This window comes from Protopterus annectens, chromosome 7.part0 (genome assembly GCF_019279795.1).
Source record: "Protopterus annectens isolate FY-2018-M chromosome 7.part0, PAN1.0, whole genome shotgun sequence".
Lineage (NCBI taxonomy): Eukaryota > Metazoa > Chordata > Ceratodontiformes > Protopteridae > Protopterus > Protopterus annectens.
In genome coordinates this window covers 130096613-130116312 of record NC_056739.1, presented here as the reverse complement: position 1 = coordinate 130116312, position 19700 = coordinate 130096613, and the positions used below count along the sequence as shown (strand labels likewise).

At 43.4% G+C, this 19700-nt stretch overlaps 1 protein-coding gene across 1 annotated transcript in view; it reads left to right on the top strand.

Moving 5' to 3' along the window:
- Positions 1-19700, top strand: part of ZNF76 (zinc finger protein 76) — an 870184-nt gene that overhangs the window by 267192 nt on the left and 583292 nt on the right. The window contains exons 3-5 of the mRNA XM_044076568.1: positions 455-535; positions 6596-6673; positions 12658-12857. Of these exons, the coding sequence (XP_043932503.1) occupies positions 455-535; positions 6596-6673; positions 12658-12857 (359 nt within the window). The remainder of the gene's footprint in view (positions 1-454; positions 536-6595; positions 6674-12657; positions 12858-19700) is intronic.

The following is a 19700-nucleotide window of genomic DNA, read 5'->3' as shown; positions in this document are numbered from 1 at the left end:
ATTGTGTCTTTTTGTATCACTGGCCAAACTATTGTTACTGTGTGGGATTCTTTGAGGTGGGGACCTGTAAGAACTAGGTACGTTGTCCAAGTTGTGTAACATGGTACCCATTCAGGTTGAGGGTTATACATCTGTTGTCAACTTGCATGTGCTGACCTTTGCAAACAAGTAGAGGCTGTTTGTTTTACCTTTTCAGACTGAGCGTCATTACCCTTGCTTCCTTCCTTTTCCATCCTTTTATGTTAACCATAATGCTTATGTTTCATCTTTAGCATTAAGAAGATTCTGTTTTGCTAGTTTTGACTCCTATGCATTCATAAAAAGATTAAAAGAATTGTTGATACTTTTCTGTCTTCATATGCCCTGTAACATTTTCTGAGGTAGCAAGAACATTCTTGCATTGTGGTAAGCATGTGGCTACATTGAATGTTTAAATGTGTTTATTCATTTCCAGAAGGCAGATTGCTGGAAGCACAGACAATTCAACTGGATGATGGGACCACAGCCTACATCCAGCATGTTACTGTGCAGAAAGGTAAGCTAGTGGCTTTACTGATTTTTTTTTTAATATGTTTCAGCAGAGATGGTGTCTCTCAGTGACACTGTGACCTGATGACAGTCAAAAGTCCAGGAAGGTGTGAATCAAATGTCATACATAATTTCTTCATCCTGAGAGGAGGATGGAGGCCATATTCATGGGCCCATCCTGAATTCTAGTAATAATGACGAGGGACGGTGGTGCCTGGTGACACAATGGAGAAAGATATGCACTGTCCAAATGTATAGTGAACAACATTGCAGGAGTGTCTGTGATAATCCCGGAAAGCCTAGCCAACAATGTAAGAGAGTGTAGGGAAATGACAGAATTTGAAGGGAATGACCTTGAAGATCAGCCTTACACCAGCCTTCCCAATAGGTGTAGTTAAATTTAATAAGGACTGGTGGTATGAATTAAGGTCCATATCCAGATACAGCCATATTATGATTGTCTAAGAATATTCAGAAAATGAGCATTTGAATTTGTTTTCCTGGCAGATAACTGTTGTGCTCTAGGAAAATGTTTGCTTGTTTGTGTTTTAATTCAGAATGTGACAATAAAGTTGAACAGTTTGTTAGAAGTTTAATTTAAGTATGAAACAGAGCAATTTCCAGTAAGATCCTGATTTTGCACAGGAAAAGCTGTAAAAAAAAAAAAAAAACAGCACAGTACTGGGTCAAAAATGTTTAAACTACTCACAGCATATAAATCTTCCATAATTCCTATGCTTAGCTGATCACTTGTTTTTTTTTTTTTCCCTACAACAGGATAAATAAAAATGAGCCTCAGAATCGCCATTTAGCTGAAACACCTGATGTTCATAAGGCTCATTTGCATATATCCCATGTGCCTCTGATACTAGAGGTTTGGGAGGTCACTCATTGGAAGTCCTAGCTTTGCTGGAGTTTTCTTTTTGTTTTTATTGATTGGTTTTTCAGTGACTTTCTCACTCATGGTTAAAACAGGATAAATGGGAAGAGCAAAAAATGAGTATATTCCTTATGGTATTGTAAGACCTAACTAAAAATCTGAGATCTAACACAAAAGTCCATGGGAAACTCTAGAAATGTAATAACAGGGTTCTGAACAGCGTAAGAAGGCTGTTTATGTGTTGCACATATGTAGTCTGGTTTTACTTATTGCAGGTAACCGCATACGAGAGACACTGCAACAATCTATTGCCTTTTGTATTTCATGACCCAAACATAGACTGGGAGCATTACTCTAGCTCCAACACCCTAGCCCAAAGGTTCCTAAAATTTATAAACTCAAATGCTATGGAACAACTTGTTACCACTCCCACAAGAGGGGAAAACATACTGGACCTGATCATCACCAACATGGGGACTCTATGCTCTAGACCAGAAGTGTATCCCTCACTGGTAAGATCAGACCATAAACTAATCTCACTGGATATTCACATCCCGACCCCACCCCCTGCCCAGAAAACCAAAGTGAAAAACTTCTCTAAAGCAAATTTCACACTCCTCAAAACCGAGGTGGAATCCTTCAAAGCCCTCGGGCTTGTGGAAAATACGGCCCAGACCGCAGAATCCTTTATAAACGCATTCTATGAACACCTTCAGGAATGCATGGATCATGCGATCCCAAATAAAACCAAGACCCAATCCTCCAAAGGCAGACGTCCTGTCTGGTGGACCCCAGCCATAAACAAAAACTATACAATAGAATGAGGAAGCTACTAAATGATAGAGCAAAATCCCAAAAAGGGAAGGCATCACTGATCAGTATTAGCAAAAAACTACGGGCACTCATAAAATTGTCTTAAGGCCAGCTTCGAGAGAAAAATTGCACAGGACACTAAGGATAATCACAAGGCTTTCTTTAGTTATGTTAGGAACCTGGGTGGTAATTCCCAGATATGCTCAGAATTAGTCCAAAATGACAAAAAATACACTGAACCCACAGACATTGCCAACATCCTAGCTGACAGGTTCAGCACAAACTCCCCCCCCCACACACCAAAAGGGCAAATATCTATCCCAGCAGAGTGCTGCCCCCCTGACATCTCAGATGCTCAGGTAAGAGCCGCCCTCTCCAAAGCAAAAACACAGCATCAATGGGACCAGACGGTGCCCGGCTGCATCCTACATGAACTCCAAGAAGAGCTAAACCCAAACATAAAACTACTGTTCAATCTCAGCCTTACTACAGGATATGTGCCCAAAGAGTGGTGTACAGCAACAGTGGTCCCTCTCCATAAAGGTGGTGTCTCAACGGATCCTGGAAACTATCGCCCATAAGCCTGACTAGCTTGGTCTGCAAAGCTATGGAAAGGATCATCATGGACCTCATAAATAAAGATATTGGGGACCTACAGACACTGGATCCTACCCAGTTCGGCTTTAAGGGCAGATCCTGCCTCTTAAACCTGGTTGATTTCTTTGAAACAGTCACCAAGGCCATTGACGAGGGGAAGGTGGTCCACACAGCCTACCTGGACCTCGCAAAAGCCTTCGATACAATACCCCACTCGGGCATTATAGATAAGCTCACCAGCTTAAATATAAACCCCTATGTCACTAGATGGATTGCAAACTGGCTCAAGGACAGAACCCACATGGTTAGAATTGCTGGAGCCATGTCAGACTCTAAACCAGTTACAAGTGGTGTCCCACAAGGCTCAGTCCTGGGACCTCTCTTGTTCGGTATATATTTCTTGGAGGTACAGGCCAACATGGAAGGACTGTGGCTGACCAAGTTCGCAGATGACTGCAAACTGGGCACCATAATCGACTCTCCAGCCAACACAAGCATCCTCCAAAAGGGCCTCATAGAAACAGACAACTGGTGCCAGAGCTATGGCCTCAAGCTAAATGCCAAAAAGTGTATAGTCATCCCTTTGGCAAAAACAAAGTGCCCACAAATTACCACATAGGTGGTAATCCATTAAGTACAGAAGAATTAATTAGGGACCTGAGGACCCAAGTTGATAGCAATCTCTCATTTGACAACCACGTGGCCAAAGTGGTTAGAAAAACATTTTATATAGCCCACCTAATCATGAAGGGATTCACATCTAGATCAGGGGAGGTCATCGTGCCTCTTTACTCATCCCTCATCAGGCCCATAATTGAGTACAATGCCCCTTTTTGGGATGTACCTTACCAGACACCTGCAGCAACTGGAAAGACCCCAAAAGTACCTCACCAAGAGGATCAAAGGGCTCAAACAGATGCCATATGCTGCCTTGTTAAAGAAACTCCAGCTGTACTCAGTGTTATACCGCCTGTTCAGAGGCGATCTGTGCCTGATGTATAAAGCCATGTCCAACCCGGAATTAATGGACATGCTGCACCTCAGAAAATCCAAATCCCATCGAGCTTACACGCTCGAGAGACTTGAACCTCAGCACTGAAATAAATAGGACATGCTGGAGGGACAGATTCATAACCCAGAGGCTCCCTTCACTCTGGAGTAAAATTCCAGTCCAGGTAAGGCAGAGTCCCTCATTGACTCTCTTCAAGAGGAATCTTGATGAGTGGATGGGATATCGTAGGTTTACCCCGGGTATCACTTCTGTGTCACTGTTAGACAGAGGCACAGTATACTAACCTCGTAAAAGGGCATAGCAAAATAAATTTAAAATGGGTGGCGAAAGCCAAACACATTCTGGCTAGGCTTATAAATGCCCTAGGGCAGATAGCCTAGTATGAACCTATGAACCTATGATGATTACTATCAAGGTTGTAGAAATAGTCAGTGTTGTGCTGTAATGCATTTTATTTCCTTTTTTTTTTTCTTCTTCGCCTGTTGATCATCAGGCCTCCCCCTTTTGGCCTGGAACCGTTTCATCCCCTAGAAGTGTTGAGTTGTTCCCATCTGTTCAGGGAGAGAGCCATCAGGCAGAGCCGTTATTCAGGCAGGCACTGTGGATTTGGTACTTCAGCTGACAACTTGGCAACATTTGCATAGGTCAATAACCCCACTCCTGGGCAGGGAAACAGGCTATCTGCTTTACTGTATGGCTTTACATTGCCTTCTGTGCACTTGCCGATGAGAACTACCACAGGACGGTCACTTGGTGAGCTGTAATCCTGCCTCAGGAGCCTGGTGCAGTAATGCTTCTCCTTTGTGGAATTGTAGTTGTGGGTATCCTGCTCTGCTTAAACCCCCACCCCACCAAATGCTTACAGTAATCCACTTCTGCCAGTGACATGAAGCAAACTTGGGTCACCTGGGCTGTACTCATTTTTAAGCCTGTACACCACTGGTGCTGTGGCTTACTGTAATGCATTTTGCATTTGCAGATTTGTTTTGTAGTTCACATGCTCTTGATTATTGGTATTAGGTGACCAACTCTGTTTTCTCCATTTTTTGCAAATTATAGTTTGGTGTTTGACCCCCCCCCCCACCGGTGTATGATATTCTGTTGTGTTTGGACTTGAGTGCTCGTCTGTTTGTGTATTCAGTCGTGAGCTTGTATGCGCAGTCAGCCCATTTCAGCAGTCTTGGAATGTTGTGTATCCTTTCCTCAAAATTCAGAGACCTAAAAGTTTTATATCAAATTGGAGGGAGGAGTACGGGGGAACATTTCCTTATTGGGGAGGGGGGGTTACCCTTGAAAGAAGAATACAGAAGAATGCATTTTTTGTGTTTGACAAATGTAGTCCCCTCCCCCAACTGTTTGTGTCTGCAAGTTCCATTCAACACAGTCATCCTTTTGTGCTGTCTCACATTATATTAGACATTTTCTAAATGTGTGTTTGCACACAAATAAATGCATGTAGATCACTTTTGTTTGGAGGTTGGGGGTATGCCTGATTTTTTTTTATTATACCTACCTGTTCGTTATCATAGTACAGGCAGGTACAAGTTCACTTAACAACTTTATTAGTGGCATTTTATATTTTGCAGAATTTATGGGATTGTACATTTTCCTGAGGAGGGCCTATTAACATGACGATTTGAGAGCTTGCTGAGACTTTTGTCAGAGAGCAAGTAACATCAAGTTGCCCTTGCTTAAGGGGAAACATTGCATTTTTTTGGTTAGAAAGGGGCTGCCTCCAAACCTTTGCAAACTTTGAGTTTACACTTACTATAGATGTGCTGTAAGAGAAGAAAAACACAAAATGTCTCTTGCTGTCGGATAGGCATGGGGTAGCCAGTCTAACACTGTGTCCATTGAACATTAACATAGGTTTAAAAAAGACTGGGACAGGAGGAATCCTACTATAGGAGCCCATAGTTCTCAACATTCCATCTCCAAAATGTAGAACACTGTCTCACAATGTAGGACAAATGAGCAAAATGTGGAACGTTTACTAACCTCTTACTAGCAACTTCAACTAGGAAGCTCATAAGATAGGCAAAATGTGTTATTTTGATTATAGAAAAGTGCTTTTAATGAATGTGTGACAGAGTTTCAGTGTGGAACTTCCGTTTCTTGTAATGAGATACACTTGAGAGGTATGTAAGGGCCTCATAGGGTACAGGTTATCAAAAATGGATAAATAGATGCTGAGTAAAGAACATTTTCCTAAACAGATAATATAAAAAGGCAGTGAGATCTTGGGTTTTGTGTCTACTTTTCGCTTGTGTAAATGTACTCCTCTGACCTTCTATTTTGAAAGGCATGGTATACCTTGAAAATATTAGTGCATATTACAGATTTTTTTTAAAATAACAATTAAAATTTCTTTAAGCAGCTGCAGCAGAGAATATGTTAAATGCATTTAGATTCATTTCTACTGTATTTTGCATATATGTTGTTCTCTTTTGCTAAAGCAGACGTGGAAAACAAAACTGGGTATTAAGTTCCATGATTTATCTGCAAGAGCAGCTGTTAAATGCAGTAGTGAGTTAGAGCGTGGTTGAAACATTGGTCTGTTACCATTGTAATGGCTTTGCAGTCACAAGTAAAATACTGCTTTTAAGAGGAAGAATTTAAGAGTTCTGGTTTGTAATAAACTAAAGTGAGGAGTGAGGGTACAGTTTTGGCGATTGATACCGGTTAGCATTGTGCCTTCTATTCACATACTGAAATCTGAGCCGTGGCAGGAAATGTGTTTTATTTACATTTTGCTTTGTTTTCAGATTCCTTTGCTTTCGAAGATGGGCAGGCTGTGAGACTAGATGATGGTTCGACTGCATTTATCCACCACACCACAAAAGGTTAGCTTTTCATCTCTACTCAAGAGTGGTCCTATAGCTAATGTATCTTTGCATGTCTTCAACTGGGTGAAGAAAAGTGCTGAATTGGAGGAGGAGGATATTTAGGAACCATATTTTGTCCCTGGTTATGCAGTAAAACAATTGGCTGGATGAGTGAGTCAGCATTTTCACACACTACTTTTGTAATGCTTGCACTGCTGATATGTGTAGCACGGTTTCTGGACAGCCATTTTAACATTTTGGAATTTTTAAGTAATTTGTTTGTAATATTTATCATTTGTTGGTCAGGGTAGAGCACTGATCCAGTTGAACCATTTTCAAGTTTAGCCCAGAGAAAGTGGGTATAAAGTAAAAGTAGGCAAAGAAGTAGGTTTACAGTACATGTAAAGAATGCAAAAACAAAATTAAGCATACAGAAGTCTCTTTAGCATACTGGAAGTATATGTAATATAACATCCAGCATGCAAACACATTCTAGTAGTAGAAGTCTGTTATCAAGATATATTCAGTGCTATTCACAGAGTTATTGTAGGTTAATTTAGGCTATAGTTCCAGGATGATAAGGTGGATGGTAGAGGACAGGTAGAGCAGCGTGTGAGGTACCATAGGAAAGTGAAAGTTTTGAGGGTAGAGAAGTGGTAGAGTGTGGGAAGGAGAAACAGTGCAGAGTGGAGGGTATGGGATAGAGAGAGGAGAGAGAAATGGGTTTAATTTATCATGGAGTACCTTAGCATTGTTATAAGTTGAAGGGAGGGAGGGAGGACAAAGCAAATATAATGGATTTATGGGTTTTAGCAATGCCTTGTGGAGAAAAGCATTTACAAGCCTCTCTTGTGTGTAAAAATGTCTTGACTAATATTGAGGAAGGAGGTGGTGTCTTTTAGGTTAGCAGGAAGCAGTTCCCATATCTGAGGTGCCATTACTGAGAAGCTGTGGTCAGTAGAGTGAATTTTTTTGCAGTTCTGTAAACCCTTTATAGAATGCACCAAACCTTTGATTTGATATGTCATTCATTACTCCTTCAGAGAGGGACATCAGACTCCTTTCTAAACCCTTTATAGAACGCACCAAAGCCTTTGATTTGATATGTCATTCATTACTCCTTCAGAGAGGGACATCTGACTCCTTTCTAAACCCATTGTAGAACGCACCAAACCTTTGATTTGATATGTCATTCATTACTCCTTCAGAGAGGGACATCCGACTCCTTTCTCAAAAGATGTAGGACTGTGTCTTTGAGAGAGCTGGCTGGAGAAGAAAATGAAGGTGTTTTGGTGTAAGAGTTTGAGGATTAGGCAGGCTAGGAGTGTGCATCTTTCAATTATGGGAAGACATTTTGCTTTAATCAGGACTGATTAGTGATGCTTTCTTTTGAGTATGTGGGATAATGTGATGAATCTACAGATATAATTGGATAAATCTGGTAGAACTGAGTAGTCTTTCTTTGACGCTTTGGCAGTAATAGGGTGGCCATATCCTAGCTGTGGTAGGAAACTCCCTTTCTACTTGCTAGCCTACCTTCTGGTGACAGAAAGTCTGATATTTTTGCCCCAGAAAAGTAGTGCATTTACTTTCAGTTTAGTGCTGGTGATGTGAAAGTTCAGAGGTTGGTCCAGTCAAATGCCAGGGTATTTTAAGTGTGGTGTGGTTTCCAGGTGATCTCTGACGTTATGCCTTATTGTCCAGTTTTGTAGGACTGTGGAGAACTTTTGTAATTTAACAAAAGTCATCCTTTTCATTTTAATGATGTTTAGTATGAACTTATTGATGGTGCATTTAGCACTTTACAAGTTGTTTTTGCCACTGGAGTGGAAGGGTTGGGGATGTGTAAATTTAATATCTCATCTGCATACTTAAGGATTAGGTTTTGAGATATGCGAGTTGGGAGGGAGTTGTTAGTAGGAGTGAGAGAACTGATCATCTGGGTACTTCTTTTACAAGGGGGCATAGAGAGAGATAGAATAAGAGTTCCCCATTTGTAATTTGAAGTATGTATGTTTTAAGGAAATTCTGAACCCTGGGAAGAGGCAGTCTTTTCATAAGCCTGATCAGAGAAGTGCGTTAAGGAGTAATGAATGGTCTGTCAGATCAAAGGCTTTGGTGAGGTCTAGGACTGCACCAGTAAGTTTGCATTTGTCCGTGCTCCTTAGAATGCATCGATTACTTTATAAAGTGTAGTCAGAGTGCCTGTACTGGACTAAAATACATAAAGGTTTAGGGAGAAAATGATGTATTTTTGACATAATCTGTGTATGAATTTAAGAAAGACTAGTTTTCCATTATTCTTCCTAGTGTGAGACCTAGATTTGTTTGTGTCTGTTGGGTTAGAGGTTTTTGGTAGTGGTTTAACAATGGCTATTTTCGAAATAATGGACTTATGCTTAGGTTGTATAGAGGGACGTCTGGTGGCTAATGTGTTCTTTACAGAGAATGTTGAACTAAGAAAATATCATCTGAACCAGGATGAGCATCTGAAAGTGTTTGCTCTAAACCTTTTAGAATAGCATGGTGGCAATTTGTAGAAATAAAACAGAAGAGTATAGAGGGGAAGGTTGGAGGAGTTGTGATAAGTTGTTGGGGAATTTGTAGGTGCAGGGGCAGAAGGAGAATTATTTTAGGGAATTGTGTGCCAATAGTTGACCTGATAGCATGGTGATGATGATTTGATTTGTTAGACTGCTTTTGTTGTGAACATTTGTCTAACTAATGGTGAGGTTCCAGAGTTGTTTTTGAGACTGTGTTGGTGGTGCAGGAGGAAGTAGGTCTTATGCTTTCTACTGGCCATTTAGTTAGGTTTCTAAGCTGTATGATATTTTTGTTGGTTTTTGAGTATGGTTTTTGTTTATTGGAGGCCAAAGCTTTATCCCTGATTTTGTAGAGGGATTTAAATTCTTGAGACAGCCATTTCTTTGAAGTACTTTGAAGGAGTCTGGCAAATGGGATGGGTTTGTCCTCAAGTTGTAGTAGTTTGTAAGTGATGTGGCTACAGTCTCTGTGTTGCATTCTGATAATATAGAGTTCCTGGAGGTATTTTTAGGTTGTTTAGTAAAGATGAAATGTTGCTGTGGAATTTGGATCTGAAGGTGATTAGTTTAGAGTAATTTGGGCCTGAGGTTATTAGTTTAAATGGGAGGATATTAGTTTGCTTTTGTTAAAAAGAATGTACTGTGGCAGTGGTCACCAAGGAGGGTGGAAGTATGTTGAGTTTGTTTTTGTTGTTGATTTTGTTTTGGGATGTTTGTGATTAACAGGTCAAAGAGGGGGTAGTTACCCAAGATTAGATTTGCTCTAGCTGGTTGTTAAATTGAGTGAGTCCACTGACCTAGATCTTGGCTAGAAGGACAAAGGAGGTTTATTTTGAAGTCTCCAATTAATAAGATGTCCCTGACTGATCTAGTAGATAATATGCATTATTATAAAATGTTTTTAGGTGTAGTAGGGTTGCTGGTGAGGAGAGGTAGACATTGATTAGTGCCAGAGGAAAGGATATTTTGCTGTGAATTCTTACTGCTAGTCATTTGGGGTCATGGTAATTAATGGAGTTCAATTGACTTAGTAGGGTCACACTTAAGCCATGTTTGATTAGTAGTGATCATTCACCAGTTATGGATCCAGGACAAGGGTTGTGATGGTAAGAGAAAGAAGGAAAATGGTGGCTAAGTTAGAGGTGGACATTTTTACCCACAGTTCTGTTAAGAGTGTGTATGCCTGAATTTGTGGCATTGAAGAAGTTTGTTTGTTGCATTTTGAGTAGGCTGCGTCGATTAAGGCGGTGGATAGATATGTGTGACTTGTATGTATGCAGATTTAGAGGCTGAAATAATGTGGAGGGCTGAGGGGTACCTGATTTAGGTTGAAGGTAACTACATGGTAGAAGAGCAACAATTAGTGGGGCAAGTCTGAGAGAATTTGAGAAGCTTTAGTATGTGTATGCCATGGTGCTTTGTCAGAGAGTGGGTATTTGATTAGCTAAGAAATAAATAGGGCTGAAGGGGTTGTCTGTTTTCTTGCAGTTGAAGGTCTTGTTTGAATGTGTAGTGGAAAAAGTATGTTTGAAATATAAATTATTGATGGGTGTATTGAATTGGGTGCTTTTGTTTGGAAGAGAGGTTGGGAGGGAGGAAGGAAAGAGAGAAGCACAGCTATATGGGTAGGGCAGGTGTAATTGATGAATAATAGAAAGTGTTGGACTGGTTAATGATGGGGATGAAACTGGGAGCAAGGGGAAACTGTAACAAGCTGGATGGTATGTGTAATTTTTTAGTGACAACAGATGTGCAGGAAGAGAGTGGAGTTATTGAAAGCAGCAAAGAAAGGATAGAGAATGAGGAAACGGTAGGTGCCTAATTGCATAGTACAGGGGGATTGACAAAATCTCATTTATGCAGAAAAAGTAAAGGATACAGAGGAATTGTTTAGTTCAGACACCAAGCAGAGAAATGGAGACCATGTACAGATAGAAGGGTGACTGTAATTAGAATTCTGTATCTGAAAAAAAAAAATAAGAGTGATGTTAGTTGTGAAAGTTTGCTATATGAAGATCCAGGCAAGCAGGAGGTACTGTAGTGGGTTATATAAGTAAGAGAAGACAGAGGGCTTGTATGAGCTTCAGGGAGTGGACTGGGAGTTGATTGTGAGAGGGAACAGGAGAGTACAAGTGTGGTGCAATGTGGGGTGGCTGTGGAGATGGAGGGTGGGAGAGCAAGATGGGAACATAACCTGTGTCAGTAAGAGTGAGTGAGTGAGTCAGTCAGCCTGAGTAAGCCCAGAACAAAATTAGGTCTGCACTATTAGGAAGAACAGGTAAATACAGTATGTGTTTAAAAGAAAACTGAGCAAAGTGCAAGTAAGTGCAAAGAAGAGTTTACAAGTTGGGCTTCCATCTCTCTGCACAACTGGTACAGTACAAGGGACTTTGCAGTTCAGGAGTTAAACAAGCAGGAGGGGGGTAGTGCCACCAGGGAAGTTTGGAGGCACAGAGGTGTAAATTAATTATAAATACAAGTTGCTAACAGTCCAGCATTTGCAGAAAAATGAAGCAAAGGTAATATAGTAACCAGGGAGGAGGGCCTATCCCATACCAGTGTAATTCTGATGCTATCAAAGAAGCCTAGCAGTGGAGGAGGCTAGAGGCTGTTAGATTCTTACTGTTGAGATGGTTTGTAACACGATATGTAAACCTAGAGTAAAGGACAGTAGAGCAGTAGCCTCCAGTACCAAGCCGTGCCCTTGCTAGCGCATTATATTTGACATCAGGAAAGTCCCTCTCAGAAGGAATTCTCGCAGAAGGGCTGGCAGCAGCTGGCTCATGTGGAGTTTGTGGGACTGTGAATGAAGAAAGCATAATTTATGTCTGCTTCCTGTGTTATCAGACAAAAGAACAGTGGTAGGAAGAAAGAGAAATCGAGACATTTTCAATATCGATAAATGAAATTCTGAAAGCTGAAAGGCTAGCATTTACAGATATAAAGTCATAGGAAATATGCTTGGTGATGGGATGAGGCAGTGCAAGGAGCCAAGAATGTGGTAAGGAATACCGATGCCCATACTGGCATAAAGCTGAAGAAAAGCATTAGATAGGGTCAGCTGTGTTGTAAATGCCAAGAAGGAAGTTGTTCTTTTTTGTCAGTGACAGACAACGTAAAAAGTGGTTTCTTATTTAAGAGGAAGGAAATGAACAGAATTCCTGTTTTGTGTTTGTTAACCTGACAGGAAGTAGGCCATCACAGTAAGTATGATGGAATCTTGCATTGATTGAAATCAGTTAAGAATGGCTGCACTTGTAGCTCACTGCAAAGTGTTGCCATCACTTAACTAAGATGGCGCTCTATGGATTTACAACAGCTATGCTCTGTTGCTATGGAAAGCAGGTGTAAAGTGCAGTATTTTTCATTGTGAGGAGAAGGCTTTTGTGGGGTAGAGTCTGTGTTTGTTATGAGCATGGTGCATAGTAACTGAGCTTCCTTTCTTTTTCTTGGCTGTAGATGGCTTTGGCTCTGGTGCTTTAGAGGCAGTGGAGTTGGAAGATGGCACCACGGCGTTCATCCACCATGCTACTGCCATGCAGGCTGTCAGCAACACAATTCTAGCAGTGCAGAGTGAAGCAGATCTGGAAGGACTTACAGGAGCAGATGGCACTGTTGATGCAGAGACGATCAGTGTGTTGGAACAGTATGCTACTAAGGTAGAAATGAGCTACTGAACAAGGTTCCAGCTTGATTTGAAACGTGATAAGAGTGCTAGATTGTATCATCTGTCTCAGGAGTTTGGATAGTCTGATTAGAGACAATGTTGTTAAATAATATTGTAAGATCATAATTAATTTCTGCAATAGGCTTTTACACTGTAGCACTTCGGTTTGGCCAGCTCAGGTTACTGGTTCCTCAGCCATGATTTATCACATTTTGGGATTTATGAAACTAACCATCTGAAGTTGTTAATTGGGTTTAGTTCCGAGCCCTCGTAACAGAGTTGGCCTTATGCCAAGCTTGCATACACCAAAAACTCTCGAGCTAAGCTGCTACCCACAATGCCCTTCACTCAGTTACCTCAGATCTCGTTTGCCACGCAGCCATATAGCAGCGTTTCACCGTGCTCTCCAGCTAAGTGCTATATTTTTCAAAATTTTATAAGTATTTGTGAATCTTTTCTGTTAGTTTGCTAATTTTTCTCTATTTACCCACTCAGCTCTACCCACAGGTATTTCTTTCGTACTATTGTTGGTATTGACCCTTTTACCCTTGTGGTATTCCCAATAACATTGTTGGTATTTCCCTCTCTTTCTTTCTCTACACTTTCTTCTACTTTAGTGTGTGTGTGTGTATTTCCTGTTATGTCGGAAAAAAAAGGGACTATGAGGTTTAAACACTGCTCTTCTTGCAGTGGTAAACTTCCGAATAGTGATTTACATGAAGAGTGTGTGTATTGTTTGGGGGTTCTGCACTTATAGGCGAAACCTCCTTGTGATGTTTGTGCCAGCTTCCGTCAGCGGACGCTGAATAAAAGACGCAGTAAGTTGATTCTTAAGGGCCTGCTTCCTTCGACTTTTTCGGAGGCTATTTCTGTGTCTGAGGTCTCATCCCCTCCTTCTGTGGACAAGAAACGTCCTCATTCAGACCCCTCTTCACCGGCCAGTGCTAAGGGCAAAATCCATAAGCACAAGGCCCACAAGAGTTCTACCAAGCACCGTATTGCCGCCTCGGTTCCAACCACCTCGGCTCCAATGATTCATACTGAGGTCGCTTTGTCGGCGCCTGTTCCGGCTCCAATTTTGGTGCCCACTACAACCGGTTTGCCTGTTTCTACCTTGGCACCGACATCCCCCATTTCTGCTCCGTCTGTTCCGACAACAGCTTTGGAACCGCTATTAACCTCCACCCCAGCTGTGACCTCGGCACCGAGCCCGTTCTTGGCTCCGATCATTCCCTTCTTGCCGGTTTCCAAACTGGAATCATCGGTACAGTTCTTTAATTCACCACGGACCCAGTACACCCCATCTGCGGATCCATTTGCCTGACAAGCTTTCAGCCCCTTTTTGGACCAGCCTGATTTCCCCTCAGGGGCATCGGTAAGGTCCACCAGGAGCCTTTCAGAATTGGATGTGGTGCGCCTTTTTGATCAGCTGCTGACCGCCAGGGGAACTACAAATTTTCCTAGACCCCATCCCACTCCGGGCTTTGGGTCTATTACACCGGCGACCCCTACATACTCTCCTCCCTTGAATCCCTCAGTTCCGAGGCTCATATTTCCGATGTCTGTGAGAGGACCCCCTTCCTCGACGTCGACAACAACCATGTCTGTGGCTCCGAGGCCCCTTTGAGTGTCTGTTCCATCAGAACGCACCCTTTCTCAATCTCATACTTGGGGGGGGTGGAACCCTCAGTTCCAGCCACGGTTTCTGTTGTGTTGCCGGTTCCGACTTCGGGACAGAGGTTGACTCCCACACTGGTTTTGCTTGAGGCCCCATCCCCGGGAGCGGACTGTGTGGAGTGGGGTGTGACCCCCGGTTCCGAAATTGTCTCTTCCGGTTCAGGCGGGCCTGCTTTCCGGGTGATGGAGAGGGTGCTCGCTTTGAGCAATCCTTCTACGTCTGACATCCCACCAGTTCCCTCTGAGCTGCAGCTGTCAAAGGCCACCCCCCCAAAGGACTCTGAGAGCACAAGGCCCAGGAAACCCCTGTTCAGGGTATTTCCCTCTCTGAGTCTTCTTCGGATGCTCCCACCGAAGAACCCCCCACCTGGAAACAGGCATGTAAGAGGAAACACATGAACTCCCCAGAGGAGTCCCTCATGGAAGATACGGACTACGATGATGGGGAAGGAGCCCCACAGTGTTCACCCACCCAACAGAGAGTCCCAGGTGGTGGACAGGTTAGGGAAGTGAGTTTCTGCATCAGCGACCTTTGCTGTCAGGTCTCTGAACTTTCTGGCACATTTTGTGAGACTCCAGAGAGATCTCATCTCCGAGCTCTCTGGAACCCTCGCAGGTCAAGTTTCAGATGGGGCACGTGATAAAGTTGTTTCCCAACTTGCCACCCTAGAGTCAATCTCCAATTCGTCCATGAGGTTGCTGTCCCACGCAACCGAAGGAGTGGCTAGAGCTGCGGGTGCAGGTGTAGTTTTGAGACTCTATGCCTGGATGCGCATTTGTGACCTCGCGGTCTCCTTCAAGTCTTCCTTTTTAAACACCCCTATCGAACCATCAGCTTTGTTTGGTGCTAAGATCAAGGATCCATTAGCCAGGTGCGAACAGGATGGTAAGACCTTGTCTGCCGTGGGTCTTCGTTTTTCCAAAACCTCAGCGTTCCTTCTCTAGGAACCAGAGGAGTGGAAAGATGTGGCACAAAAAGTCTCAAGGTCCTTTCCGTTATGCATGTGGTGAGGACTCTCCCAGAGGCAGAGGGGGTTCCAATAATGGAAGACACCCCTTTCGGGGCAGAGGGGGTCCCTGAAATCAGGACTCCAGAGATTCTTTCTCAGGAAGACCGTATCGGCGCTCCTGAAGCGCTGCCCAATTGCTTTCCTCTGGAAGCAGACGGGGTGCGTTTCTCTCTGCACCAAGCTGCCTGGCTCTCCATTACAAATGATCAGTGGCTGCAGAGAATAAATTCCAGAGGCTATCACATTCCCCTAATCTCTTATCCAAGACCTCCGAAATCCCTTCCCGATGTTTCACCCAGTCAAAGGGAGGCGGCAGCTTCCAAAATATGAAAGCTATGTCAAAAACAAGTCATCAAACAGGTCCCCTCAGACCAGTGCGGATCAGGGTTTTACTCAAGATTCTTTTTAGTGCCAAAGAAGACCGGGGACTGGAAGCCCATTTTGGATCTCAGCCAGCTAAAGAAATCAGTGGTTCAGACCAAGTTCCTCATAGTCACGATTCAATCCATCCTCCCCTTTCTACGGGAGTGCGTGTGGATGTGCTTGTTAGATCTCTGGGATGCGTATTACCACATCAAAATTGGGAAGTGCTCCAGGAGTCTCCTTCGCTTCTGGCTGGGAGCCAATCACTACCAATTCAGAGCCCTGCCATTCGGTCTCTCGATGGCCCCCAGAGTGTTCACGAAATGCCTAGCAGTGGTCGCAGCTCATCTGAGACTTCAGGGATTCCAGGTGTTTCCGTATTTAGAAGATTGGCTTCTCTCCGCCTCCATCAAGCGCCTTCTGGTCCAGGCCCTCCGCTATACTGCGGAGTCGCTGGGCATCACCATCCACTGGGAACAATCCAACCTTCATCCTTCACAACAATTGGAATTTATAGGGGCAATATTCAACAATCAAGTCTGGTCTCTCTTCCCCCTCACAGGCTTCAGAGATTAAGGGCACAAGTTCAAGTGATACTCTGTCGAAGAAAGGTGTCTGCAAGGGAAGTTCGTCACGCTCTGGGGTCTATGGCAGCAGCCATCCCAATAGTTCCCCTAGCCAGATTACACATGAGACTACTACAATGGCTCCTTCTGTCCCAGTGGATATCCAGTCTTCACCCCTTGAGCTCACAGATTCTCATCACCAACACCTGCAAACAAGATCTCCTCTGGTGGATGAGTATAGATGAAAATCTTTTTGGTGTCGCCCCAACCCAGCGTCAGTGACCACGGACACTTCCCTGATGGGGGGGGGGCCACTTCCAGGGAAAGTCAGGCCAAGGCACGTGGTCCAGCATAGAGGTCTACTTGCATATCAATGTCCTGGAGTTGAGTGGTGCTATTGGCGTTGCAAGCATTCCACCCGCTCCTTCCGTCTGGAATGATTGCTGTCCAGTCGGACAATATGTCCATTGTCTGGTACATAAACTGGGAGGGATCAAATCCTACCCCCTATGTCACAAAGCCATGAGAATCTGGCATTGGGCGATAGCTTCCAACCGCTTTCTGATCGCAACGCATATCCCAGGGAACTCCTATGTGATTGAGGACAGGCTAAGCAGATGCATCCTCCGTCCTCACGAGTGGTCTCTCAGTCCGAGTGTGATGGCAGAAATCTTCAGCCGTTGGGGCCAGCCATGCTGTGATCGTTTCGCCTCCCCCTCAAACACAAAATGCAGCAGCTTCTTTGCCCTCTTTCCCCCTTACGGGGAGTCACCGAGAGATGCTTTGATTCACAATTGGCCCATGGGTCTCCTTTATGCTTCTCCTCCGATTCCTCTGATCCCCCTTTTTTCTAAGGAAAGGTATTCGGTTGAGAAGCAAAGTCATCCTCATTGCCCCATTCTGGCCTCAAGTGTGGTTTCCCTTCCTCCGACCTCATCTGTTACAACCTCCTTGGATCCTAGACACTCGTCAGGACCTCATATCCCACCCACAAGAGCTGACTCCACCGAATCTATCCACTCTCAAGCTGACTGCTTGGTTCCTGTGCTTCTGTTAGTTGCCAGGCAAGAAACCCTCTCCTCATCTGTCTGTGATGATATCGTGGCATCCCATAAACCGCCCACCAGAAAACTTTACAGGGACAAATGGAAAAGATTCTCTATCTGGTCACATAATCGGAAGCTAGATCCCTTCTCAGCTCCTGTAGCTACTACTCTTCATTATCTTGCTGAGTTGTTCAACAATGGTACATCAGCTTCCACCATTCGAGTCCATTTAGCAGCTATTTTCAACTTTCATAATGGTTCAGATGGAGACCCGCTTATTTCCTCTCAACTTTGCAAGACCTTCTTCAAAGGAATTTTCCACAGCAGACCTCCCATCAGGCAACCGGTGGAGGCATAGAATCTCCCCCGGTTTCTTCAGTCTCTCTCTCTACCCCCTTTTGAGCCTGCTGCGACATATGATCTAAAGTTCCTGTCATGGAAATCCTTATTTCTGGTGGCGGTCACTTCAGCCAGATGAATATCTGAGTTGCAAGCCTTGTGTATCAAGAGCCCTTCTCTGATCTTCCATAGGGACAGAGTATCACTTTGTACTAACCCATCCATTCTCCCCAAAGTGTTTTTCGACTTTTCTATTAAGAAGTCCATTGAGCTCCCTGTATTTTTTCCAAATTATTCAAACAAGGGAGAGTACTGCCTACATTCATTGGATGTTCATAGACAATTACGTTTCTGCCTGGACAGAACTAAATCTTTTCGCAAGTCGGACCGACTTTTCATTTCCTTTTCTGGCCCTAGAATAGGATGTGCAGTATCTAAAGTTACTTTGTCAGAATGGCTCAGGGATTACATTAGCTTCTGATATTCGCTTATGAATGCATCTAAGCTTGGTCCAATCAAAGCTCACTCAACTAGGGCTATTGCAGCATTGGTTGCCTTCCACTCTAGGGCCTCCATCGATGGCATCTGTGCAGCAGCCATTTGGGTTAAATCCCATACCTTCATAAAGCATTACAAATTGGATTTGATCTCCAGGGAAAGAGCGGCCTTTGGCTCAATGGTTCTCAGGAATTTTCTTCCATAAGGGCCACCCAGGTTCTCCAAGTAGCTTGGGATTCTCTCCCATCAGTGATGAATAGGAAGAAGATTAACAACTTCAGATAAAGAAGTTATGTCTTACCATAACTTTCCATCTGAGTTGTTAATCTTCTTCCAGTCATCATTCCTGCCCACTGTCCCCCGCCAAAGGCTCCTGGCGGATCTTCTGGGTCTTTGTGGTGTTTTCAGGGTTTCTGCGCAGAGATGGCCTCTGACTTTCTGTTTTCTCCTATATGTTGCATGCAAACTCGATCTGAAGTAACTGAGTGAAGGGCATTGTGGGTAGCAGCTTAGCTCGAGAGTTTTTGATGCACGCAAGCTTGGTATAAGGCTGACTGAGTTCCGAGGGTTTGGAACTGAACCCATCAGTGATGACTGGAAGAAGATTAACATCTCGGATGGAAAGTTATGGTAAGACATAGCTTCTTTTTTCTTCTTGGAGTCTCCTTCCATTGGTTAAGGTTTTGTAATCCCCAGTTTTAGCTCCTTGATAAGATTGCACCCCAAAACAGTTTCAGAAGCTGTATTAGGAGGTTACAGCTACGTTGTGCTCTCTAACATACCCAATGTGCCTCTCCTGCATTGCAATGTTGTCTAAACCTACATTTGGAAGTCATTTCTTTGGTGGTGCTTCAGAGAAGCCTACAGCCTTGACATAGCTGTGTCACAAAGAATGAAAGAGCAGGAACCGTTTTGCATGTTCCCTCTACAAAAGGAAAAAGATTTGTTTCACTACTTTTCATGGGTGGTAGTGTGAAATTATATCTACTTCAGTGAATGCCAGGTGATCAAAGAGAATACACAAAGAAAATTTGCTGGAAGGCAGGTTTATGTGTATATTTTGCTGAAAGGAAGTGGGTGAAAAAAATGACCCAGTTTATTTTAAACACAGAAACCAGGTTATTCTATTTTTAATCTAGTTGTACTGCATTCTCTCACGTGGTGTAGTTGGGATGAGGGTGTCCGTGTCTGCGGCAGTCAGTTGTGCCACATGGTTTGTCTTAGTAATGTTCTACCTGTGGCCACATACCACATGTAAATATGCATTGTGTTTTTGTTTTTCACAACGGAACTTCCAGAGAAGCTCTTTTGTTGTGACATTTTTTAAGTGAAACTT